Source organism: Clavelina lepadiformis, chromosome 8 (assembly GCF_947623445.1).
Source record: "Clavelina lepadiformis chromosome 8, kaClaLepa1.1, whole genome shotgun sequence".
Taxonomy (NCBI): domain Eukaryota; kingdom Metazoa; phylum Chordata; class Ascidiacea; order Aplousobranchia; family Clavelinidae; genus Clavelina; species Clavelina lepadiformis.
The window spans coordinates 16,690,522-16,718,065 of NC_135247.1; the positions used below are offsets into that span (position 1 = coordinate 16,690,522).

The 27,544-nt window shown below is 34.9% G+C and overlaps 4 protein-coding genes across 5 annotated transcripts; 2 read left to right on the forward strand and 2 right to left on the reverse strand.

The window, feature by feature from the left end:
• The first annotated feature begins 1,261 nt into the window (after nucleotides 1-1,261).
• On the forward strand, nucleotides 1,262-3,785 carry LOC143468401 (uridylate-specific endoribonuclease A-like). Of its 2 annotated transcripts, none has more exons than XM_076965592.1 (7): nucleotides 1,262-1,670; nucleotides 1,839-1,947; nucleotides 2,103-2,254; nucleotides 2,338-2,437; nucleotides 2,598-2,730; nucleotides 3,030-3,160; nucleotides 3,249-3,785. In XM_076965592.1, the coding sequence occupies exons 1-7, from the start codon at nucleotides 1,610-1,612 to the stop codon at nucleotides 3,355-3,357; spliced, it is 795 nt and encodes a 264-aa protein (XP_076821707.1). In that variant the 5' UTR covers nucleotides 1,262-1,609; the 3' UTR covers nucleotides 3,358-3,785. The 2 variants fall into 2 exon arrangements, with proteins under 2 accessions (XP_076821707.1, XP_076821706.1); XM_076965591.1 differs by having other exon boundaries at nucleotides 1,263-1,670; nucleotides 2,055-2,254; nucleotides 3,249-3,783.
• A 1,892-nt stretch (nucleotides 3,786-5,677) lies between these two features.
• LOC143468402 (uridylate-specific endoribonuclease A-like) lies at nucleotides 5,678-7,751 on the reverse strand. Its single transcript, XM_076965593.1, has 7 exons — nucleotides 7,593-7,751; nucleotides 7,325-7,433; nucleotides 7,007-7,206; nucleotides 6,841-6,934; nucleotides 6,597-6,729; nucleotides 6,372-6,502; nucleotides 5,678-6,281 (listed from the first exon to the last, which is right to left on the reverse strand). Exons 1-7 carry the CDS (start codon nucleotides 7,654-7,656, stop codon nucleotides 6,173-6,175), a joined length of 840 nt encoding a protein of 279 aa, XP_076821708.1. The 5' UTR covers nucleotides 7,657-7,751; the 3' UTR covers nucleotides 5,678-6,172.
• Nucleotides 7,752-13,369: 5,618 nt separating this feature from the next.
• LOC143468379 (2-oxoadipate dehydrogenase complex component E1-like) lies at nucleotides 13,370-27,469 on the reverse strand. The gene is made up of 17 exons (XM_076965561.1): nucleotides 26,466-27,469; nucleotides 25,797-26,061; nucleotides 25,481-25,677; nucleotides 24,600-24,794; nucleotides 24,030-24,191; nucleotides 23,048-23,171; nucleotides 19,153-19,293; nucleotides 18,974-19,076; nucleotides 18,554-18,692; nucleotides 18,137-18,379; nucleotides 17,668-17,928; nucleotides 17,241-17,397; nucleotides 16,622-16,744; nucleotides 16,383-16,525; nucleotides 15,008-15,093; nucleotides 14,560-14,827; nucleotides 13,370-14,338 (listed from the first exon to the last, which is right to left on the reverse strand). The coding sequence occupies exons 1-17, from the start codon at nucleotides 27,156-27,158 to the stop codon at nucleotides 14,237-14,239; spliced, it is 3,402 nt and encodes a 1,133-aa protein (XP_076821676.1). The 5' UTR covers nucleotides 27,159-27,469; the 3' UTR covers nucleotides 13,370-14,236.
• LOC143468399 (lymphocyte antigen 75-like) lies at nucleotides 20,156-23,354 on the forward strand. Its single transcript, XM_076965589.1, has 7 exons — nucleotides 20,156-20,436; nucleotides 20,754-20,925; nucleotides 21,101-21,291; nucleotides 21,527-21,895; nucleotides 22,195-22,239; nucleotides 22,336-22,416; nucleotides 22,498-23,354. Exons 1-7 carry the CDS (start codon nucleotides 20,382-20,384, stop codon nucleotides 22,602-22,604), a joined length of 1,020 nt encoding a protein of 339 aa, XP_076821704.1. The 5' UTR covers nucleotides 20,156-20,381; the 3' UTR covers nucleotides 22,605-23,354.
• Nucleotides 27,470-27,544: the final 75 nt, after the last annotated feature.

The window sequence follows — 27,544 nt, forward strand, 5'->3', positions numbered from 1 at the left end:
GGACTAATCCTTGACGAATGGGGGTGCGTCATTACAAGTTTTAGCTGAGTAGTTGCCAAAAGAAAATGTGATAATAAAAAAATGAGGACGTACTGTAAAAGGGTTTGTGGCCCAAAAAAATTGGATTCGTGGGAGGCTAAAATAACTTACAAGTAGAAAATCAATTACAGTTTAAGAAACAACGATCAAAGAAACAGTAAGTTTAAAGAAAAGGAACTTTTCCTCAGAAATTTTTAACGTGAAGTAAAAGTAACGGATACCGTATAATTTCTACGATATACTGTGATCCTTTTACCTTTTTCCTCACCTCAGAACTTTCCGCTTCTGGATGAATCCAGAATACCCAAAAGCTTCTACGCCACAGGTTGTATCTAAGTAAAGTTGACATTCATAACAATAATGTTTGTTAGTATGTATGTATGAGCAATGAGTTCTTGTAAGTAACGGAGCCATTTCTCAAATTTGCAAACGAGTGAAGAGCAGTGCGCTGACAATATACGTAGTACGTGAAACCTAAAACACGACTGATGAAGCTCGTGCTGGAACACCGGCAAACACGACACGCTTCGTTTATTGCCATGGACAACGGTCAACAAAAATAAAACAGAATTAAGCGATGACGTAATAACACAACAAAGATAAAATATTCGGGTTTATGGCATGGAATGACAAGCTTGTGTTCAAATCATTTCATTTCCAAAAATCAATTTCTAGCGGAGGGCCTACTTCCTTTCAAAAGTGTACAAAGTATACTGTAAAACGATATTTCAGCCCTGTGTGCTTGATTGTCTGACCAGTTGTACATATCAAATTTCTGAGATTGACAACACATTTGTTTTCTTGACGTTACGTTTGTGCAAAGTATTGAAGTTTTAAACACTTTAGAACAGTGTGGTGGCCTGAATAATGTAGGTTATTCGAATAATATGCTGCCGGAAAATATTATTGTAGGTTTGTTTTTTGAGCTAGATTATTCTAGAATGAGAGGCTCAAACATAAAAGGAGTTCCAGCAATAAAATATATGAACGCACAGTTATAGAGTTTAGTTTCAAATTACTATATAGTGTATATCATCGTAAAACTTAGCAGCAGTTACAAGTTCGACACTTTGTTCGTTAAACATTTTCCGTATTTTTAAAATGAAAACATGGTTGGGGTCGTTTTAGTGGCAAGCCAAGAACTCTCATGACCCACCACAAACAAAAACTTAACAGTTATCATTAAATGTGCTTTAAGCTAGACCAAGTGTAGCAGAAAAACTAATCAAGGTTATATAACTTGGGAGAGCGTAAATTTCTTTTGGTAATAATCTGCGTCGTTGCATTAAAAAAGCTGATACTTTATTTAGCAATAAAAAGCGATGATTTTTAGTGGCAGCTTTTTTCGTATTTTGACTGTAAAATCGGCATGCAATTTTATACTGTCTAGAAAATATAGCAAAGCGGCTCGCCAAAAGGGCTTATTGCACAATAACATAGCAATCTAAAATCTATGATTTCTTTGCTTAGAACAGTGGTAAAAATTAATAGCGACAATTAAGCTGTTTTGATTACGTGACTTGTATATATTGCCTAAATATAAGACAAAGGTACAACTCGGCTACAAATCATGAAATCTTTTTGTGTGACTTTGGTTCTTTTCCTCACTTGCGGACTGCTTGCAGATTGCGGTATTTGTAAATATTAAATGTTTTTATTTTTTCTGCTTTTGACTTCATTTACACTGTATTACATGATGTTTCTTAGGCTGTATATATGAAAAGTAAAGGCCACGACCTTTAGAGTTTTTTTACAACAAATTTAAATTAAGTAACTTAATTTTTATTCCATCTATATAGGATCAGTTTCTAATAAAGAAATGCTTGAAGTATCTCGCAAACTTTATATGGACGACGCAGGCGACAGAATTGTAAACTACTCTATAAATACAACCCAAAATGCTCAAAAGTAACTTTTTTAACATGCATCCAAAATTATTATCTCAGAAAAAGAATCCATAACAGTTGCTAAATATTTTATGCTTAAAAATGTAACTAAAACTTTCCCATTTTTAGGTTTTTCATTAAAGTAAACGAAAAAAAGTTTCAACATTTTGTCTATAGCAATTTTTTTCCATTGTTGGAAAATTACAACCGTGAAACAGGAATTTATGAAACGATGAATTACGAGAAAGAAGAAAAAATAATTCGATTTCTTAATACTTTTATTAACAGTAAGGTCGGATCTCGCCTGTACAATTTTCTACAGCCAAAAGGTAATCTATAAGCTTTCAAGTTTTTGGGTTTAAGACAAACAAGCTGAGTTAATTATAAGGTTGTTGGATTACTTTCTCTATAGGCATACCTGGTTGCTCAAACAAAGCCGAATTCAAACGCACCCTCAAAACCAAGTGGTTTGATTTATACCGTCGATCACGGAAGGTGTTAGACTCTAGCGGGTTAGTCTCTAATGAATAAAAGTTTAAGTTCAGTTTATACTCTTATGCAGCAAATATAGCGATCCATCAAGTTTGAAAGACGTGTTTGCAATAAATACCATAAAATCATATGTTTATCGTAATACGAAAGTTGTCACCAAAATAATTACTTGCATCACAGATTCGAGCATGTTTTTGTTGGAGAAATTAACAGCTATACAGGCAAAACAATTGGATTTCACAATTGGGTACAATATTATTCCCAACAGAAAGCGGGAAACATCAAATACTTAACGCACCTGGAACAATGTCTTGTAAGTTGTTGTTTTTTTTTCAAAGCCGTTATCACTGCATCGCCCAAACATTGTTACCGAGCTTTAAAAATACATTTAAAAAAAATGTGTTTATCAATTAATGTGTATAAAATTAAATATAATATAATAATAAAATATGTGTAAATATAATAATATGTATGTAGTAATATATAATATAGTATGTAATATATAATATATAAATGTAACATATAACAATATGTATGTATGTATGTATGTATGTAGTTGCTACTATAATTAAATATAATACGTGTATAATAATAATTAATCAATTAATGTAGGAGAATCTGCATTCATTGGAATTCGAGTGGCATAATGCTCTAAAACCTTGCTCTGGTTTTGCTATGGGAGTCAGTCCAGCATATGACCTGGCTGTTTTTACTCTCTGTCACATTGCCAAACCTGGAAAAAGGTAAGTCAAATGCTTATGTTCACAATTATTCCGTTTTATGCCTTAAATAAAGTTCCACAAGTTTTATTAAGCATTTCATTTTATGAAGATGCAAAGTGAGCTATCGAAACACAGATGGAAATTTCAAAACAGCATTTGTACAAACGTACACGTGGAGATACACACCACACATTGCATCAGCATACTTTCTTTGTTAGAGTGTTTTGGTTGAATAGTAAACCATTTATGTGTTGCTTGGAAAATATTACTTGTTTAAACAAAAATTGTTTAATGTTTTAATGAATCGTTTAATTTATATTGACTTGTTTTGCTCTCATTGCTGTTATCTTGCTTGGCGTTGTAAAATTTTTGCATTCCTACTCAATTTATCTTTATTTGGTAGATTTTGAAACAGACGTCGCATACTTTCTTGTTTTTATTCCCATTGCGTTAAATAAATAATTAATCAAAGCACGAATGTCTTCTCTTCCATATTTACTGGACAAGGAGGAAATACTGAATCTCCTTTGATATTAAAAATTGGTTTAAGACTCTATTCTGCGCTCTAAAAATCTTACCCTTTTCATTAAGAATAACGATCGTTATACTTTTACTTATTTCATGTACTTTAGTAAATTTAACTGTAGTTCAGTAAAGTGCTTAATGACTCAATCTATATTTTATGATGTTTATTGCAAAAGTTTAATCTGTATCTAACTGGTAAATGTGTCCGCTCTTATAAATACTGTAGATAGCTTCATACATGGCCGTTCCAAGTTTTGACAGTTTTAAGCCGAGCGCAGCTACGAAGTTTTATTGCATGTGTTTATGTGGCAACGAAGTGGCAGCAGTCAGAATGCTCTTAAGATTGGGTTGTCTCACTGTTTATGCGAGGTGAAGTATATGGAATAATCTCGTTTGTTTTGAACCGTCTTGGTCGGTATTTCTTTTGAGGTAACGTGGCTCGTCACAGGAGCTTGCACTTAATATTGTCGCGAGAGAAGAAGGAATCACCTTTATTTTATTCATATGGAGTAGCTCGGTCTTTGCTTGCAACGGTACAAGTTTTGATCTTTATGTACGTAAACATCATTTTTTCGCATTGGTTAAAATTTTTGGGGAACAAAATGAGCCATTAATGTTTATTTACAAAAACAAAACAACAGCTTTTATACCGTATATGGATTTTTTCTCGTATGTATGCAGCTAATTTTCTAGGATAAGTATAAATCAAGTCCATGTCCACCAAAGTTAATTGTAAAAGTACTTTCAAAAAATGGCCCGCACCGCTATTCTCGGTTTGGTAACTATGGCACCACATCATTTTTTTAGGAAATCGAGGGAAGCTGTACTATAATGTGTTATGTCAAACTGATGTTGTTAGTTGTAACTTTGCATTAAAACTGTTTTCCAAAGATAAACATTTACCTTATTTATTTGGTCAAAGTTAGTCAGTAAAAAAGTTGTAAATTGACGTAGATTAGGTTACCATTATCAAATATTTAAGTGAAAACTTTCTTTTCTTTTCCGTTTTCACAATAACAAAAAAAAGAAAGTTGTTTCAGAAATATTTCATATTTAGGTTATAAACCGTTCGAAACTGCTTGGCAATGTCAGAATTGCTTCGTAAAAGCACTAGACGAATTTTATCATGTATTTTAGCTAAATTGTTTGCCGCAGGTAACGTAATTAGCGAAGTCTGAGGTAAAAGCTTCAAATCAAACATGACTAAAAGCGCATTCTCGTACAAACTCCATTTTAATTTCGAAAGCTCAGTTTGCTTGGGAAAAAATGGAAATTGGAAACTGGACTTACAAGCAATAAAATTAAAGCCAAATTTCACTTTTTCATTATTTCTTTTTGTATATCCAAGTGACAATTTATAAATTTTTATTGCGTCACTTCTCTCTTGTAAACTTATCTTGCAAATGACATTTGAACCTATCAAGCACTGGGTTTGTAGTGCTTTATAAATCTTCAAAAAATCAAATATTAAACTCGCAAACAAAACAATTTTGTCTTATATGACATTTATTAATTATCACCGAAAGCGATACAAAAATCTCTTGCAGAACTTTACAAACATTTTCCGACTAAAAAAGTTAAGCTAATAGTTAATAAAACTCAAACACATGACTATCAGTCACAACGATTAAACAGCTGAAAATTATATAACAAACCATACAGCATGTAAGATTGAGAAAGCAGTTTTACAGTATATCGTGCTCAGGTTAACATTGCTAAAAGGCTGCTATGAGTCTATGACTTTTAAAATAAAACTAATCTGTTTGTAAAACATGCATTTTTACTCTTGCGCGTAGAAAATGCTTACATAGGCTAATTTTTTGAAAAATAAAACATTAAAGGATGACTTATTTTCATATAAATAAAAAATAAGTAATAAGTAATAATGAGCTGTAGGCTATACTGCATAAGATTAATTAAGCGCACGTAAATATTTTATGCAATTACCAAAAGCGAAGTTGTTGTACAATTATTGTAAGCAACGAGGAATTAGCATTTCATACAACGCAGGGCTGAAGCGTTTGTTTTAATTCAATGGAATTTCAACTATGTCCGGTTAATATGCAAATAGAGAAAAGAAGCAAACTTAATTTGATTATTCAAAATAATTAGAAGGAAACAATGAAAGTGTAAAATGAAAATCAAAATTGAATCAAGTTTATTACAATAGAATCTATTGAAAGTTAATCGGGCAGAAAAGCAGTTGCCAGGCAAACATAACAACACTGCTGGGGGATATGAAACCATTGAATTTATTTCATCAGCCTTTTATCCTATAGTGTCTTAAACAACTAATATTTTAAAAGTAAACCCATACAGATTTTATATTTTAACCAAATATTCAAGAAAGGAAAGTTTGCTGTTGCAACGTTTGGTATTTCTCTCCATGTATGTTATACGTTGCCAGGCAACAGAAACAAAAGCAGAGAATATGTAACTCTTCAATATTTTACCCTAAAGTCCTCAACAAGTAATAGTTTAAAAGGACAAACATATTAGTTTAAAAATTCAACAAAGAAAGTGTGCTGATGCAATGTGTGGTGTGTTTTCCCATGTATACGTCTGTACATCTGTTTCTTTGAATATTCCGTTGTTGTTTGGATAACTCACTGTGCATCTTTAAAAAAACGAATAACCGGTGAATAAAACGTTGAAGAAAGTTGTTTAAGACACGCAAGATGACTATTAACATTAATGTTTGACTTACTTGTTGCCAGGTTTGGCAATGTGACAGAGTGTAAAAATAGCCAGATCATATGCTGGACTGACTCCAACAGCAAAACCAGAGCAACGTTTTAGAGCATTATGCCATTTGAATTTCAATGAATGTAGGCTTCTCTAAAAAACAACAAGAACAAATTTTCAGAAAAATGCAAAAGAAATTGGTAAAAATATTAGAACAAAACATTGATAACGACAAAATGCATCTTACAAGGGATTGGCGTAAGTGGTTCACGAACTGGATCCTTCCACCATTTTCTTGCAAGTAATATTGCACCCAGTTATGAAAGCCAATAACTTCGTTTCTAGTGCTCTTCACTTCTCCAACAAAAACATGCTCGAACCTTCATTTACAAAAGATTACTTAATACCTAGTCCACTGATGATGGTGAAACATGTGCTTCAAATAGGAAATTGTTTAAAATTTGAACAGCTTTTGAATTGATTAGACTAACCCGCTTGAATCCAACACGTTGCGAGAACGGCTGTATAAAGCAAACCACTTATTGTAGAGAGCATTTTTGAAATTCCCTCTGCAACTAACCTTGCCTGAAAGCAAATACCGGTTTTATAATTCTGACGTTTCTTGTCAAATAAAACGCACATTATAACTCAACATACCTTTCAATTTTAGAAAGTTGAACAAGCGACTTCCTACTGGACCGTTGATAAAAGTATCTAGAAATTGTGATATTTGCTTTTTCTTTTGGTTTGTCATTATTTCTTGACGTCCAGTGTTTCGATTGTAATTATTCAATAGCGGACGAAAGGTATCATAGATTGCATGATTGAACTTTGTATTGTCAACGTGAATGAAAAATCTATACAAAAATAAGCAAGTAAAAAATTTAAAATATAACGGTAGTTTTAAATTTTAGACGTGCAGTACTGTACATGTAATTCATATTCATATTTCAAATCTGTATTTGAAGATATTACCTTTTAGCATGAGGTCTTGTATCTACTTGGTAAGCAGATATCCGATCGTTTGCATCATCCTCATAAAGTTGACGAGACCAATCAAGTATATCTTGATCAGAAATTGATCCTGCAGTGAAGAGAGCAAGCTTATAGGTAAACAAAAACTACATAATTTTTAGGTGCAAAAAGCTCTAGGTTGTGACCGTTTATTAAAGTTTGGTGTTGAAACATTATGGAATATCTTAAGTTACAGTGAACTGTAAAGAAAGTTCATGAGCAGAAGTACCACATTCAGCAAGAAGTCCCCAGACGACGAAAAGGTTCAAAATAAGCAATAATGTTTTCTTCATTTTGTGATAGAAAGCTTTTAAATTTAAGATTTCAGATTCACGAATTTTAGATCAAATAACCCTTAATCCGGTAAACTTGCTAAGATCAAGAAAAGAAAATTCAAAATATTTTATCCTCCGTTGCTATTTTTCGCATGATTAACTTTTTAAGACATTTTGCCTCACCGTAAGGTATGCAGTAAAACATAAATCATCTAAACTGTAGCTTTGTAACTATATCCTATAAAAACCTGACTACAAAAGCCTTGACAATTTGAGACTCCATACCAACTTTTCATTTGTTGTCTATTTTCTGAAAGTCTGCATGTGGGTACGTATATTATCCTATTGGTTATGGTGTTCTCCAGCACAAACTGAAATATATTTATGCGCTGGGTCTTGACTCTTGATATAACTTTACGAAGGAAGTGTTGTAAAAGCGAAAGAAGAGTGCATGGAAACAATTTATGCAAACATGTATTGATTGTAAACACATATAGACATAAAAGGCTCTTCCTTATTAGGTTTAGGTCGACCAACGAAGCACACGAGCTACAGTACTTCCTTGTATTCTAATTATGACCCGACTTTTAAAGCAGCGTCTTGTTTGCAAGTTGCTCGCATGCAAGGGTTGTGTTTGAAGCACCAATTACTTTTAGGTCCCTTGTAATAATTGGAATAGTAATACGGACCAACAAAAATATTTTTGTTACACTTTGAAAAGTTAGAAGATATTAGCTATATTTAGTGCGCTGATTTCAATAATGTTGTCAGATTTTTCAATCATGTCACATTTTTTGTTACTACCACGCATGCATTTACCGAAAAGTTGATATTGGATATCTTTTTTATACCGGTTGAGAACGTACAATATATTGTTAAACAGCATACAACCGGCATTGATTAATTATTACACTAAATAAAATTATCTTGCCATTATATAACAACAAAATATTCTTTCAAGCTAAACAAATTTCTGTTGAAAGCAACTGGCTCTTTTCGTGGTGTAAGATCAGCAGAACCCTTCTTCTATCACATTGGCATCAGACCGGCCAAGATGACGGAGGATATGATATTTATCAACGATATTCTTCTAATGGAGTCATTCTCGTTGTTCAGCCCTTATATTATCAAGATTAGGTTGAACAAATCTCATTATAAATGCAAAAAAGCTCTTTAAAAGACATAAGAGACCCTAATCTTTTATACACTTTCAGCATTTCATATACTGTTTCAGCATGTTAGTTGTTTATCTATTTTTCTAAAATTTTGGTAAACATTCATTTAAAACCTTCCCAAGCTGCAAGATGACTAAGGTATTAAGCCATCCTTGAAATCGATGATCTAAATCACACTGTTTTCACCTTAAAACTTGCAAAAATGACCCTTTTTAGTTTTTTCCAATTCTTTTAACACAAAATCAGTCTTCTAAATACTTAAATCTCTTTCCACGTGAGTAGTATAGTGCTGCCGCCCCAGGACTCTTACCGCCATCCACCGCCAACCGACACCATCCACCGGCGCCATCTGCCGGCGAGTGACGTTGCCGGCGACTCGAGTTTTCGCACCACGCGTAAAGAAATGTACAAGTGATGAGTTACTCGCATGTGTGATATCATAGTGAAACTTGTTATAGTGAAAAATATTTGGTTTTGTGGATGTGTAATGAAAAAGTTAGTTACGTCATAGTTTCAAAAGCATAATACCGTGTGTTGCACTACGCCTACAAGAAAAGTGAAATAGTGAAACTTGTTATTTCTAAAGTGAAATATCTTGGGTTTTGTCGACCTTGGATATACAGGTAATGAAAGAATCAGTTATGTCATAGTTTGTATGCGATAGAAAAAGAAACGTGATGTCATAGTCATAGTGAAACTTGTTATTTCTAAAGTGAAATATCTTTGGTTTTGTGGACATACAAGTAATGAAAAAGTTAGTTACGTCATAGTTTCAGAAGCATAATACCGTGTGAACCACTTGGACTCATCTGGAGTCTAGAGAATGCGATCATCATATTTACACTAACATGACCTGAACCTTAAGTGTCATAGTGAAACTTGTTATTTCTAAAAGGTGAAAATCTTTGGTTTTGTGGATATACAAGTAATAAAACAGTTAGTTACGTCATATTTTCAGAAGCATACGTCATAGTTGAATACATTGCATCTTGTTATGAATTGCAACTTGTGTTGAAATAAGCCGGATATATAATCTCTCACGTTTGAGAACGCTGGTGTCGGGAAGTCGCTAGCATCCGGATATGTATTTTGTTTAAGTGACAGGTCAAAAGGGAAATGATTGCGCGATCGTGGTGCTGCGAGGTCATTCGAGTGCGTTGCAAGCAATCCATTCGCGCCCAGCTGTGAGAAAAGATATTATTGCGCAATTGTGGTGTTGTGAGGTCATTGGAGTGCGTTGCAAGCAATTCATTTGCGCCCAGCTGTGATTTGTTTCCAGAATGTATGTCAGATTTTAGAGACATATTGGATAAATAATTATGTTAACTACTGTTTCATATTCTAAAAGAACCTCTATTCCCTTATATGTTTTAGATGGTTTGTGTATTAGATGTGAAAAAAGCACTGAAATGTATTATTTTATATGGATAGGCTTGGTTGTGTATTCGTTATTGAGATATGGTAATGAACTTTGTTTCATTAAAAAAATAAAAATATTTTTTCTAAACACCTTTTGGTGTGATACAATTTATAATTTAATCTTTGTGTGATATGTTTATCAATTTAAACGTTAAAACCAAGGAAAAAGTGCACAACAGTCATAAATCAATATGAAACGTATCATGGTTTATCGTGTTTATACCATAAAGTGTTAAAATTTTGTCAAATTGAATCCTAAATGAATAGTAAAAGTGTCACGGTTTATCGTGTTTACACCATAACATGTTAAAATTTTGTCAAATTAACAAATTCTATACACCCAAGTACAAAATGAAACAGTTCAAGATGTTCAAATTTTTTAAAAATAAACATATTTTTCCTAAACACTATTTGGTATGATACAATTTATAATTTAATCTTTGTGTTATATTTTTATCAATTTAAACGTTAAAACCAAGGAAAAAGTGTACAACAGATATAAATCAATATGAAACGTATCACGGTTTATCGTGTTTACACCATAAAGTGTTTAAATTTTGTCAAATCGAATCCAATTAAATTGATATAAATCTATTTGAATTTAATTTTTACAATTTTCTTTTAAATTAAGGGCTTAAAGCAGGTAGAAAGTAATTATATGAGTAAGCCATGTGAATAAGTAACCCCAGAAGTAACCAGGGTACAAATAGATAACCTATAAAGAAAACCTTAACAAAAGTGATAGTTGTGAACTGTTTTATCACTTTCTTGTCAACTCTTCTCTTGATATACACTGTTTTCAATCTGTAAGCAATAAAACTTATTGATAATTTCAACAAAGCAAAAACCGGTTTATCTATAGGCCGTTTTACAATACAAATTTAACCATGAAAAATTTATGTAAGCTTTGTTATTGTCCTTGATACCACTTCGAGGTATCCACAAAACCAAAGATTTTTCACTTTCGAAGTAACAAGTTTCACTATTACTATGACATCACTTTTCTTTTTCTATCGCATACAAACTATGACATAACTGATTCTTTCATTACATACATTTTAATACATATCCACAAAACCAAAGATGTTTCACTATGATGTCACACATGCGAAAAACTCATCACTTGTACATTTCTTTACTCGTGGTGTGAAAACTCAAGTCGCCGGCGCCGCCAACGGATGCAAAACGTTTCCTCATAGAGCTGTATCATTACAGTAACGCAGTTGTTTGTTATGTCATAAAGCCCCGGATACCGTAGGTTGTAGTGGACTCGTGACGACAAAAGAAATATAGCAGTGAATACTTCCACATCTAGTGGATTCTTCTGGTAGGTGTTATTCCATTAGCCTACGACATTTCAGCGTTTCAAGTGTCTGATAACTGCGTAGGCTACATGGAAAGTTATCATGATAACTTTGGAATACTAACTTTGTTAATTAAGCATTTAAGCACCACTAGAGATATTGTCTTATAATGTGATTACAATCGGTTATAAATCCTTAGAACGACTCTCCAGGGTGGGCAAGAACGCAGCTATAGGCTGCATGCCTTTATTTAGCTCTCTCACGTCTAGCATGGGGCGCCGATCCCCATAACGTTTTGGGAGAATGAAAAAACCTGAAATTTAAGTAGATTTTTTTGTAAAGTTATTTTTATTAGTCCACAGTTTTTTAATTTCTACATTCGCAATTTTTTTGTCGTGAAATGTTGCAGTTTGCTTGCTGCTGAAGGGCTTACTTGTGAATAAAATCCCGCATCTTGCTCCAACTTGTTTTCTTTTTACCACATTAGGATTTGAGAATTTTGCTAAGAGATTTTAGTCCTTATCACGGAGCTGTTTGCATTGCACACTCCCCAATAATAATAAGCGGCTCTATATGATTGTTATTTTGTGAATTCGCAGGTAGGAGGCCTGTAGGCTATTAGTAAATTACACTGACACTAATTGCACTAGAATATGAAAGAATCAACAAACATTATGAACATGCACACAAGAAACCACGCTGGAGGAATGAAACATGTGGCAAAGGGAAATCTTTGTCTGTTAATAAGCAAATATTCTTTACCTCATAATATATGCTAGGCACAAAATGCATAAACTGAAAGAAAAAAGTTAAGCGGTTCTGTTACATTCGCTAGGATCGCTATAAAAGTATAAACAATTCTAATATATGTTTCATATCCTCTATACGTATTTTATCTAAGGACTAAGTACGCAAGTGCCAACCTGTTATGCCGGAAATAAAAATATGTTTGCATTATTGATTTTTCAGTTTTAGTTTAGCGATAATGTGTTCTCTATTACAACTTCTGGCGTGGATTGTAGCCATGTGGCTTCCTCCTCACGAATGGTGAAGTACAGTCCATTCGTGAGTAGACCTACTTTCGTAATAATGTATTTAAAGCCGATATATAGGCCTACTCCGAGTGCAAAATTAGTGAACATAATCTTTCAGTCTTTCATCCAAACTTAAGCGAAAACTAATTCACTGGGAGTTTACTTACACTTAACATATTATTCTACGCAAGAGGCGGAAATTAGAGACCGCTGTTGGACTGCAATCGATTTCATTCCATTCACGACATTACAATACTGAGTATATGCTGTTATAATCATTATCCTCGAGCTGAGGAAGCTTTTGAACTACTTTAACCATGTGATGAATCCACAGCGCTCGAGTCACGGTTGCCGACCTGGCTTTTGTGCAATTTCAGATAAATATATTTATCAATTGTGTTTTGATCTTTTTATATCATATTCCCCAAATTTGGTACTGCCAGAATTACTGAACAAGAGCGTCTTTAACGACCTACCCAAGGATATTGTAGCGGTAGCGTCACTGCGTATATGCAACAAGGGGCACATTTGTGCAAGCCCAGCGCTCTAAACATTCCGCTGCCGAGCTGTCATCGTGATATTACCGGTGACAAGTTAGTTGCCGGTTCCCTGGTTATTATTTATCATCTGAAAATAGAAGTCCACACTGCCTAAATGTAGGTGACGCGTAGACTAACCAACGTTTGTGTGAATAAGTGAACCGAAAAAAAAATAGCTAAGGAACCTAAAACTGATAGCGTTGACCGTGGTTAGTTCATAAAATTGTCGGTTTGCCGTGCTACATCATTACAACAACCACTACATTCCGCTATTCTTTAAGGTTTAAAGTCACCGTAAGTGCAGATTTCAAACTGTGCACATTCACCGAAGACACAGGATATCCAAAGAAAAGTGCAAGTCCACAGCAGAATATTTGCATTGAGCAACGTACATTTGTGCTGGAATAGACACAGCGAAGTGAATGCAAATTTGATTTTGATAAAATGAGTAACGAACGTATTTGCAGTACTTTGAATGAACTATTATGCTGTAACTTTCTCGAACCAGTCACCATGCAAAGACACATGAAACAGTTCGCATAAAACGCTTTATGACAAAACAAACCATAATAGGACTAACTCAGGACTTTGGTTAAACATTTTAAATTCCGCCTGAAGTAGGTCGCTCGAAAAACAATTGGCGGGGATAAACAAACAGGCTAGGTCCATCGTATGGACATTATATTACAAAGCAATCTATACTCAAGTAGCAATAAAAGCGAGTAATATGGATGCATAGTTTGTAAATGTGGGCTGATCCAAGCCACTAATGAAGGTAAAGTATATTAAGATCTTAATAAGATGAAAGCGTAATAAATTGCAATTATTCCACCGATAATAAAGTACATGGTGGCTTGGTTGAAACTTGAGCGAAGTTATTTTAATTAAAGCAAGAAGTTGACGGCCGTGGACGCTCTAAAATGCCACCGGTATCGTTTCAGAAAAATAATCGCCATAAAAGCCAACTACCTGCTAAAATTTACCAACTTGTGCTACGTCTTACAAAATAGAACTCGAAAATTAGGTAACGTCAACATCACATCATTATATACTACGTCATGTAAACATGATGTCATGCTATCTGGGGAATTTACTAAGTTGCCATGATCAGTAAGAACAAGTGATGTTTAAGCAAAAGTTTCCTTCATCAGTTTCTCAACCTCCTGTCGATGAAGACCTCCGATGCCAACAGCGGGAGCTGCCGACTCTCTGCGGCCGGCAAACTTCAACTGAAGTAGAAAAAAAAATTAAAAGCTTGGGATATAAAGCTTTTCTGTTGGTTTATTGCTATATGAAATAGTGACTATTTTTCAATGTTTTCTGCCAAACCCGACAGCAATAGATATACTGAAACGTGTAAATGTGACATAATGTTATGAAAAAAAGTAAATAAAGTTTAGAAAGGTGATAATTTAACAATACGAAATAATCTGGCAACACTGCGTCTTACTTTAACGCCCAGAAGGTTCTCAAACCGAGGAGAGACAAAAGTCCATGGACCCATATTCCTTGGTTCCTCCTGACTCCACACATATGCTTCTGCGGATTGATATTTTGATAATTCTCTCTGAAGTTCTGCAGCTGGGAAAGGACAAAGCTCTTCCAGTTTTACAATCGCAACATCTGACTGATTAATGACTTCAGTCTTTATGAGCTTCGAACGTTCCTTTTCCAAAGCATAGCAATGCTTTCCGCTGCACAGAACAACCTTCTTCACCCTGCACCACAATAGTTTTTGGGTTATATATTTGTAAGAACTTCACCTCAAATTCACAATAACGTGTTCTCAGACAGGGACTGTCTCTTCATCTACCATCGGAAGAGGGAGCCCATATCTCATCATAGAACGAAATTGATAAGATAGAAAATAACATTTTTACCTCAAAAAATGATCTCACCTTTGTGGTTCCTTCACACTGGAGTCGCCGATTACCGGTAGAAAATGGGTACCAGGTTGAAAATCTTTCATATGAGACATTGCTGCCTGAAAATGCAAGTACTCAACAGTGAATTATGTAAAACTTTTCCCTTTACAAAAGAGGATAAAAGCAAGTGTCGATGTTAAGCTGCCAAAGTTAATGCCTTCAATTAGTTTGAACTTCAAAGCGTCACATGATTACACTCAGGATTAGAATTAATCAAGATTTCTTTTTAAATCCAGTGAAGAAAGCTTGACCGCTACCATTAAAATGCAGTACTGTGAGAATTTATATTTACTACCAACTAGAGTGGGATAAGAGAAAGAAGGATTTGCAACGTTGTATTTCTGTAAAATTGCCAAGCATTTCTGAATAACCATGGAAAATGACATTGAGTGTGGTGTTTATTCAATTTATGATTTGAAAATGGCCAAGATGTTGTACAAAGCAGGAAAAGGGATGCTGAAAGAGAACGATCTCGACAGAGCTCTGTTTTATTTCGAGGAAGTTTTGAAGATCTGCTTTCTTCGCACTCATGATAAACTGGATGAGCCGAGAGGCAAGATCCAATTGAAGAGTTTCAACTATGTGATAAAGATTCTCTGGATGCAAGGAAATGAAGATGAGATGAAAAGTCTAATGAGGATCATGTTGACCTATGAAAGGATTCTTTCTCAACGAGCAACATCCATTAAAAGGAAGTCAACTCGTCATAACAGAAGCAAGAGAAAGAGAAAAGGTGTTCCGATAACTTTCTACAACATCCATCCAAACAATGCAAAAGTAGATGATGTAACATTTGTCAAAATGATGTTGGTCTTGATGAAGATCTGCCTTCAGAATGGAGATGAACATTGGGCAACTGAATATGGCAATATGGTTGATGAAGCGAGCCAGAGAAAGAACTTTGGTGCTGCTATAAAAGTATCTTTCATGAGGTATATAGCAGGGATGTATTTGCTGAGAGGAAATGAGAAAAAAGCGATAGCTTATTACAACAAAGCAGCAGCGAAACTTGAAGATGGGGATATGAAGAATCAGATTTCAGAGTGAAATAATGTTTTTTTTAAACTTAGCAAAGAAATAGTCTAGTACGTAAACTTTGCAAAAAGTCTGAGTGTAACTTTAGCTTAGTACAACAATGTACACTTCATTTCATCGATTTCAGAACATTGTGTTATGTTGCTATATTAATTCATTTACAGAGTGACTTTCATAGGTTTAAATATTTTTGAAACATTCTTGTGTATTCAAATCGGTGATTGCATTTATCATTGCAAATAATATTCGTAACTGTTAGTTGAATGTTGTACAAATTAAAACTTTTTGCCACAAATGCAAAGTAATAGTTTACCGGAAGTCGAAGCAATATCTTGGGTGAGACTACAATGAGCGGTTTCCGGAAATTTCGGACCATTTGTCTTCGAAGTAGGTGGAAATACTGAGCCGAGGTGGTGGGGTGACATACTGAGATATTCACACCGTCACCGTCAATGCCTGGGTGAAATTTCGACAAAAATGTTACTTGTTTGGGTAAAAATGTAGGTTTTATACAACTATTATTCCTGGTTTAAATTAAGTGGGTTAACTTACTGTCTTCACTACTGTTTGTCCCTTGAAGAAATCTCTCTATTCGACAAGAAGAATGCTCAGGGCCTGCTCCATCATAACCATGAGGAAGCAGGACAACAAGACCACTCTGATACATCCATTTAGCTGGTGGAAAATATTTAACATCACTTGTCTGTTAATATACATTACTTATTTGCTGTAAAAATCTTGACAGTTTGCGTCAATACAATCACAAACGTTTACCAACAAGGCATACTAATAAGTTTCAGTGGATTCTTGAAGTTCATGTCTTTAACAAATGTTCGACCAGCATCGGAAATGTCAAGCAATAACTTCCACAACCAATGTTCCCTCTAATTTTTCACGAGTCTGAGCAAACACACTAACTCCCTGAGCGGTCCCTTGGACCACTGTGAGCAACATCAGACGTGCCACGTGCGCACTGTAGCCATTATTATGCGTTTATTCTATTTTTAATTCAGGTTGGCTTATTTTCTTGTGCGCAACACAGATTTTCTGTGCGCGGAGACCGTGTCAGCAGTGCACATTTGCGCACGCGCGCAGCTTAGAGGGAACATTGTCCACAACCTCATCTACTTTATTGACTGACCACTGACTTATCACTTAACTTAACACTGACCTTCACCAGATGTTATAAAAGTATCAAAGATGATTTGTGCTCCTGTGAAGAAATCACCAAATTGCGCTTCCCATATCACAAGTCGGTCTGGGTTTTCAATACTCATCCCATATTCAAACCCAGTGACTGCTTCTTCAGAAAGCAGAGAACAGACAACCTTAAGACCAACAATCAACTTAACTACCCAACACTATAAATGCATTATCTAGAACTGATCAAACAGTGTTCATGTACATGGTCTTATAAAAACATTGCTCTGTCACCAATCTAACAGAAAGCAGATGTCACAGACCAACTTAGAGACTGATGCACACTTGTTTACTACCAATAGATGCCACAAGTCAAGAATATAGAGACAAAGTGATACAATACCTCCTAATAGAGTTAAAATTACATTTTACACATACAAAAGTACATATCGCAATACCTCAATTTGTGCCTTCTGGTCTTCTAGCATGTGATTAAGTGGAATATGATAATTTCCACTCTGCTGGCAAGTAAACACGGCATGTCGATGACTGAAGGTGCCACGGCCTACGTCCTCGCCACACAAGCGAATGTCATAACCCTGATTGAGCAAAGACCCGAATGCAAATGCCTCAGCCAGTGCCCAATCGACTAAAGAATCAGTTTGTAGTTTTTCGACCCGAGCTTCGGCATGTGACTTAGTTAAATGTTCATGCATCGCCTAGAAACAATGCAGAATGTTGACATTGTGTGCATGTCAACTATATAAATATATGTTTGCGTACTTATGATGCCTTAAAGTACAGTAGAAATCAAAGCATTTGACAATACAAATCTACGTATAACTACACATACACACACGTAACTTCCAAATTAGTGTTTTTACAAATAGCACATTACATAGTCATTAAATGCAATAATTTGCTCACAAAATCCTCATGGACTTCCACCGACTTTGCTCCAATATATCTTAGTTCATCTCCATGGCAACCAGTATCCCATGTAGTAACATGGTTCACATTCGGTAAAGACATCTTACCCCACGGAGAGTCTGGGGCAAGGTATATTGGCTCCGGGACATAGTTATCACACTTCTTAAGCAAACTGTTCCAGTGCGCCATGCTGTTTTCTATCCACTGATCTACTGTATTTTTATCCACAATTCCAGCCTCCTGTGTACAAAGCGGAATGTTGAAATGCCTAATCTTACGGTATCTTGAATCTACACAGTTGAGAAGTTATGGTTCTGACGTTCTTTGACTCATAAAATTGCATATAAATAAAGCTACAGCCAGCAAGTAGCGGAGAGTAATACATGCTGAACACAACATAATTAGTTACGTAACGATTAGCTTATCTGTGTACTTGTCCGGAACAGACTGTCTGCCATGTATATCTCTGTACATGAGTGGTTGTGTAAAGGTGGGGTCATCTAGTTCATTGTGTCCCCATTTCCGGTAACACAGCATGTCTATTATGATATCTCTTTAAAGAAATGAGATAAATTTTAAAAGATTTTGTAATGGTCAATATGGTAACTTCAATTTAACATGGGATGACAGATAGGTGTATGGAGAGAAATAAACATTGAAATGATGTCTCTTTCTCATACAAGATATACACAATGATCTCGAAGTCTAATATAACACACTAGTACAGTAATTACAATAAACTATAGCCCCATACAATGCATACAGTTAGTATGGAGTGAGTGTGACAGAAACAGATGCCAACTAACATCTATCTATGGCATAAGCTCAACTCACTTTTTATATTCATGCCTATACTTGGCGGCAATTTCGGCAGCTTTCAATAACTGTTCTGGTTCGTCGCCATTGACACGAATAACAGGACAACCAATCATTTTGCCTGAAAAATACACGGAACTATTGAAAATTTTGTTGACAACTAATTCAGGCCGCATTGCAAACAGTGCTTAAATTACCAATATCACTTGCATAAGGAGACGATCTTCCAAGTTCAGATGGGGTGGTGAAACCCAACTGATTGTTGATGATCAAATGAACAATTCCACCAACGTCAAATCCAGGGAGTTTTGTCATGTTAAAACATTCCATAATAATGCCTATGAAATTTACAAAAGCATTTTCAACATATCTTGGCAAACGAAAGGCAATTACATGCAAATACACTGTTCAAGTTAATGGAAATCCAAGTTGAAGAATGGTATGTGTAAAAGACTGCTTGAATTCGGTAACTCGCTACAGTTTGCAAAAATTATTCAGAGTTACTTCATGCTTAAGATTTCACCACGAGGCAAGTAATACAAGTTCTATGCACACTATTGCACACATTTCAATTGAATTCAAGTAACTGTCAATGTTAAAGGAAGTTGTTACCTAACGCAATATTTCAATCACTCCCTATTACATCAATGCAAGGACTCAATGAAGCTCACGCATTTTATACTATATTTGAGTACAGATAGGTATGAAAAGCCGAGGTTGTGCAAATATTAACCTTCAGAATAGGGTATGTATAGAATTTTGCAACAAAGTTTATAGGTATCCTCACAATCAAAGGCAAAAAATAAGCGATTTGATGTATATTAGTTTTCACTTATCAAAATACAGGTGAAGACAAAAATGGTTCCATTCAATCCAGACTATATCATTCAGATTCAGTTTCATGAAGAAGCGTTTGATCAATTCCTTCTTGATGCGTATCACTTTTACATTTATAATTAAGATAAATTCATACGATAGATTTTAGTCAAAGTTAAAAAAGTTCGTTTGCTATGACACAAACAGTTGATTTGTGGAAATTACATCACAGTATCAACACCAGCATAGCTTTTTTAATGTAAAAGTAACTTAATAAGGGTTTAATAGAACTAGTAAAAACATCAGTTTTGCCACTATTTTTTGAAATTTTATTTGACTATTCGGCTGTACAGTTTGCACATAGTAATTACAAAGTTCATTTGAAATTTAGGTTAAGTCATTTTCAACAATAGGACGTAGAAGTGAGAAAAAACATGCCATCCATGTAAAAAACCTAAAATTAACTACCATTTTTGGAATTTTAAGATGAGTTCAGTTAAACATCTATGAAACAAAAACGTAAGAAAATTTTGCATGAAAAAAAAAAGAGCTGGTTAAAAGCAATAAAACTTGGAGGAGCATTTTAAAGCTAAGTGACTGTTGATTTAAAATGCCTTCGATTCTACACCTGTTCACAATTGCAATGCTGTTCAATCATGGTCTGGGTAAGTTTCCAACTGTTTTATGTTTGTAATTTTGAAGTATCAGTTAATAATGTTTTCTAAAGTTGTTTAGTGCTGTGTAAGTAAAAATGGAGGCAAGATACGTTAGAAATATCTTCTAACACACTTCGTATTGCATTAAAACATATAAACCAATTAGATGCACACTAGTTGGAAATAGATTAAAACAAAACAAAACACCTAAAAAATAAAAAGGAACTGTATTTGAACCGAAAAACTTTTAACGGCTAAAAATAATTCACTTTGTTAATTTTCAGTTTCCTAGTAGCTGTAAGTTACTAATTCTTGTTTAACCACAGGTCAAAAAAGGGTAAGCATGTATGGGGACATGGTCTACACATTCTCCCATTTTAACCAAAATCAAGCCAAAGCATCCAATCTATGCAAGACACATTACAATGGCAAACTTGCAACAATCCCTGATGCAAATATTCAAATGCATTTAGAAAACCAGCTGCAGGATATATACAGGTGCCTATGACCAAATATTGGTACAAAAATAGTAACAAAAGCCCTTGAAGTATGAAAGGCCCAAGGAAAACAGAAAATTGTGAAATAAATGGTTTTAATACAAAGTTTCTAACAGTTAAGTAGATGTGTCCACGAAACTCTCAATGCCAAGCGTCATACTGTTTCTGTTACTCAGCACTTCTGACTACTGGATTGGACTAAAGCATATGAATGACAGTGAGTGGAAATGGTCCAACATGGAAAAACCAAATTACACCAACTGGCAGGACCATAATGGTGACAACAAATGTGCAGCAATATCAAGAACAGGAAGTTGGAAGTCTATCAGGTGCAACGCTAGCTTGCCCTATGCATGTGAAATACCACGTAAGTTAATTAAGTTTTGGACAGATTTTATTTCTGTTTGGCTTTAAGAATTAGGGATGCGATTTCAAAACAAACCACTTTGGCAATTTCAGCAGCATTGATAACCAACGTGATTTTTCATATTCTTATGTAATTTTGCAATTGCACTTTCAGTGTATGAAAGATGTTTTCGAAATTTTTTTTGTCTGTAAAGTTGTTTGGTGCAAAACTTTGTATTCATTACGACTTGTTTTAGTGGCATCGATGCCTGTTAACAATAAAACAATGGCAAAATACATCTTCACTGAAGTCAAACTGCGTTATCAAGAGGCGGCAGCAGTTTGCGCAGCACGAGGAATGAAACTGGCGCCGATAGAAACTCCAGAGCAGCAGCAGCTCATCAATCACGCAACTTTCACAAACGACACGATGAGAAATTACTATTTTGAGAAACCAAATCAAAATGAATCTGACAACAACACTGCGGGTTTCTCAAACTGGGCACCGGGTTTTTCACAGCCGATCCTTGATACCATGTGTACGTACCTAGCCATAGGAAAAAATGAAACCGGACAGTGGAAAACAGGGCAATGCTTTGTCCAGCGAAGATTCATTTGCATTCTGGGTAAGTAAATGTAAGTGAAATTAACAGCTCAAAACGTGATTAAAATGTATTTACGGCATAGTATTGAGTCTGAAAATATAAAGCATATTATCCAAAATACACCGATCACTGTGTGAGCTTGCTTGCAATTTTAGCAGCAAATTAACAGCCATTGATGTGCTGTTAAGTTTTCGATAATGAAGTTAACAGAAAGTTTTGTTTTGTGTTTTGTTAGTTAACAGAAAAAATCAAAACCAAACATTTTTTGTTAAAAATCACGATTTATGAATTATAAAGAATCTTATTTGCTTCTCTTGTAGAAGTTGATGCCATGAAAACACAAACAATGAGCACATGGACCACCGGTAAGAAAAGAAAACAAATTCATGAAATTAACCATGCATTTAATGTAGGTCTAACATCATAAATGGTTGAATCTTATGCGATAATTGTGATTCCAGAAAAAATGGATGTCACAGATGAAATGATGTCTCCCTCAACATTAAACACGACATTAGCTGGCAAAGGAAAACCAGAAGACTGTAAGTTGAACTGAGACAGCTTCTGTGCAGATGTAAATCTGCTCATACCAGCATTTCTGATTTCTGAACCTAAACTTTCAGACAAAATGGAATCCACAACCGAAGGGGGAAATTCTGCCAACATAATAAAGATGACCACTTATATGGCCATGGTTGCATTCATTGCCTGCTTAATGCATGTTGTGTAAAAGACTAAAGATAGACTTGAACTAACATTAGAATTTTGAAGCATTGATCAACATCTTACAGTTTTCTTCAGAAACAAATGTATATGACATGTGTACGGCGCTCATACTTGTGTAATAAGTAATAACTGCTGCTACGTCAATTATATTCTCGTTGTCGTTTAAATTTTGGATCATACCAAATGTAGGTCAAAAATCTTGTAAAATAAAGGTAATAATCAACATCATAACAACTTTAGAAAACCCCTTTGAAGGGTTTTCTAACTTTGGCATCTTTCAGCACATTCATTTAACTTTAATTGCATGAGATATCTTGTATTTCAAGTTTTGTTCTTCTTGTTGTGCTGTATTATTTTTTTCCCAGTGCAAAAATTTTAGTATAATTGCTATAATGAATAATCCAACTTTACAAGAATTGTAATTCCATGATCACATCCTCATTTTACCTTGTCCAGTGAATGAAGCATCCCCGTGCATGAGCAAACAAACAGCTTTGCTTCCTTTGTGCGGTCCTTCACCCAATGTCTGCTGCCGGCCACGACACTTCCCTGCAGCGACCGGATTCACTGCCTGAATAACATCGTTAGACATTCGAGGAGTAAGATTATTTCATATTATTATAATTTTGGTTGTTGGAAAAAATGTGCCGTAGCATTTTGTAAGAATAAACCATGTATTTATCAACGTATTAATTTGTTTAAGCACAATTCCAGTGCATGTATATTTACAAATAAACGAGCAAAGTGTATACAATACATTTGTGTTCATGGCAGGCTTTAAACGTTAGATTTATGATTAAGATTGATTGTGACCATCACTAAGTGATGTTGTTTTTGTATTTTACCGAATAGTAGTGTTCTGCATTTTAAAGTAGGAGTACGTCAAAAACTTGTCGAAATCGAAAGTGTTGATTTAAGATTTGGTATGGTGACCATTTGCTCAAATCAAATATATATACATAGTTTTATTGAGTGTCTCAATTTGTTGTATATATATAAATGCGTTTGCAGAATAGATTACAAATTGCAGTATTTAATCAATAACCACACAAAATCATCCACTTAAATTTAGTTAAAACATCACAAGCTCTACGACAAAGAAATAAGCAAGCAACTCTGCATGATATCTCCAAGCAAATGTCAGAAAAACTTCCTGTATAACTACAACTTAACAGATTCACATCTTATAATAAACCACATATTATCATAGAAACATGACCAAATACTTTTGAAAGCAGTAAGAAGGTAGCACATTAAAGGTTAACTGAGTTTTCTTCAAAAACACAATATTGCACCATCACTTAGTTTGAGATGCAGTCACTAGTAGTGTAGTTGCTTTTCAGATCATGCAAAGACACCCAGATGGTGCATCAAACCCATGCACTGGTAAGTAGGCAGCTAAGTAACTACAGTTAGGTACAAAACCTACTTCTAAGAACGATGGATTGCCAAGTAAATTGACATGCAGCTTTCTTCCGCCTTCCATATCAAGGTCAGCCGAAATGTTCAAATGGGATAAAACATCACCGGTTGCGATACTTAAGGCGCTTTCTGGAAATTCACTCAGGCCTTTGATCTTCCTAAACATTACCTTCACACAACATACAAATTGAGCTGAACAAGTGTTGTAACTAGAACATTATAAATTTAACTTTAAAAACTTTGTCTAAGGTCGTGAATGTTGCTGGTGTTATGGAAGCTCGTTAATTCAAAGCTAAAGAGATGAATTATCTAAAGCTGGCGTATATACAATTAAGATTACAAGATGCAAATTAAATTACTTTACTACATTATATGGCATTTTTACCAGTTGGGCTACCTTAAAGTATACATATTTGAATCTTGAGTCCAGTAAGGTTGAGATTAACAAACTTCCACTGTATATTGATATCTTAGCCAACTTACAAAAACAAATTAGAGAAACATAAAACATTACGTTGAAATGTATTACATATTACATAAGCAGATAGATTCTTGCAGTAGTACTACTAATTCATACTTCTAGTGGAAAGTTGAGCTGACCAACTAATAAATTATTCCTTCCTCTATGTGCTGTGCCAACAAACACCTGCTCCACTCCACTATCACACACGGAGTGTAGAAATTGATGGAAAAAAGGGAGCATGCTCTCTGCACCCTCTCCCCCGTATCTCTTCAGTGTTGGAAATTTTGTGCCGAGAAAATTGTCCAAATTCTGAAATACGTAAAAACTGTCAATGGAACAGAATATTTCCGTGATTACAATTGAGTTACACTTACTTTAATACACGACAATCAGGACAATAGCTTGGTTGAAAACAAAGTGACTAGTGAACACACTTTACAAGATTAAGCAAATATAGGCAAGATCTCAGGTTATTATATTTTAGAATCAATTTTGAGCAACATCTTGTTATAAAATTATACTACAAGAAGGAACTACACACTTTTGTCATGTCTGGCAAAATTGGTTTTAATGGCATTGCTGATCACTGTGATGATCAGCTCGTGCTTGGGTTTGGTGGCCGTGCTGACGCTAGTAACTTTTTTACATTCTCTGATTGGTCCGTAATGCATGTTTTTGCACTCAAGGCCTTGTCACAATTTTCCCGTCTAATTTGTGGAAAATGTCGATAACTACTAATATGTTTGCGATCACCTGCGTCAGCACAATTTTTTCGTCCCCCTCATTGAAGAAGAAAAATAAAATGAATGCATGAATGAACGATATAGTAGCTGTATGTAGCATAGGTTTATTTGATTGGTGGAGAATGAGAAAAGTTCACTGTAGGGCATATGCACATCGCATGTTGTAGAATATTGAATTTTGTGGCATCTACATTGCAAAAAAACAAACCAATTACTTATTTTACAAAAGCATCAGAAAAGTTAAAGGGTCACCTGTGATTTCACCATTAATTTGCAAATCTGCCTCTTTAAATCATGGGGAAGTTCTCTGGCCTGGGTCTCAGCAAAACACGAAAAAAGCCACTCCTTTTCCAACGAACACTCAACGGTTGATGTTTCAAGTGATATTGAGCCACAATATATTGCCTTAAGTCCATCCACAACATCCTTAACCAAAAGATTTTCCTGTTCTAAAAAAAGTACATATATCTATAAGCTGTATGTACATAAATAAGATAAACAATAATAAGAATACTAAAATAAATGAGGTGAAGAAACATGATGTTATCTATTTCAATTCATCACAGACCCTGGGACAGTTTTTCATCCAGTTTCAGTCCATAGCATGCTGGATCAAGCTCAACTACAGTGGGTTTGTCGAAGTGGTTCAAAGGATTGACATCAGCAAGCTTGTGGCCATGATTTCGATAAGCTTCTGTCAGTCTTGCAATTGCTTGGGATTGATTGTCATCTAAGTTGTCATGGTTTGAAAAGCTAGAAAGTGAGGTGGCACGACAAACAATGCTTGGTGGTAGAAAGTATTTTCTTTCATTTATCCAACCACGGCAATTGTTCTTTGAAAAATATCGAAGACAATTTGGGTGAAATCGACTAACTTTAGTCACCCATGACATCATAAACACTATCTGTAGTTATAGTATTTAGAAATTTACAGAATAATTTATATCCCATAAGTTTCATTAAAAATCTAAAAACAAAGGAAAATTGATAAGAATTGACAGTTAAAATGTGCAAAAAATTCAAATTGTGATTACGGTAAAATTCTCTGCAACCACGAAAGCACTACTTCACAAACTGATGCAATAACAACATCATCGTCCAAACCTTTCACTTTTAAACTGTGTGATGCATTATCTAAACTAGCGATACAACCAAGACCAGTGGGTGTGTTGATCTTAAACAAACAGGTTGAATTCAAGTCAGATTTGTTCTTCCACTGTGTCAATTTACAACTTACCTGATTAGAAAATGCCGTTGTCAGAATGGTTTCAAGAGTTGGTAAATCACACATATCATCGTTTGTGCCAGATAAAAATATTACGGGAACATTTGCTTCAAAAATCGGTTGAGAACGCAGCTCTTTTCCACCCACTGGATGCAGCGGATAAGACAGACATATCACCCCTAAAGTATTGCAGGATGGAGGGTGCACGGCATGGCAGTTTTCACACAAATCAGGTTTTGGCTTAACATCACATTTGCTGTTTCTCTCAGAATGTTTTCTTTTTCTTTTTGCAGGTTGCAACGTTTGCTCTGAATGTTTGTCCGAAATTTCACTTTTAGGCTGATTTGGTGACTTTGAGATGCAGTTAGCGGCCATAAGAGCAGCACGGCTCCCCATTGATCTTCCAGCAAATACGCATCCAGTTAATGAAGAATATTTCAAACAAACATGTCTTACTACTTCAACATATGCTCTCGTTCGGTATTTTATGTTCAACCCCTTGCATGTGAATCGAGCACACATATAACCAGATTCTGCAAGCTTGATGGACAGTGCTACCAGTTGGTGAAAGTCTTTATCTCCACCAGCACCATGCGTTAAAAACACACAGATTTTTGGACTGATGCTTTCCCAGTTAGAAGGCACTTCAATGGTCATTGGCAGGTATTTTTTGTCTATTGAAACCTCAGTATCAATAACAACCATTTTTCAAAAACAGACCTTGCTTCCCTGTGCTCTAAATTTGACCACATATGTGACAATTTCGACCTTAACACTTGACAGTGACAATTTTTAACATAAATTCAAAGAAGCAATTGTAACTTTATTATTGCGTTGCAATCAGGGAACGTATACAAAATTGGTCTCTTAAACTTTTGCACATTTGAAACCTGAAAGAGGAGTTATGAGGTACAGTAATAGAAAAGAAGTTGTGTTGGGTCGCACAAAAAAAACTTCAAGCCTTTGAATCGAGCACTTTAAATCAAGACAATTTTCGCCTTTGGCGACGGCGTCGATTTTGGCGAGAATCCAACACAGCGCTAACTAACAATGGTTACCCTAGATTTTTTACGATTTACTCGCCACTTGGT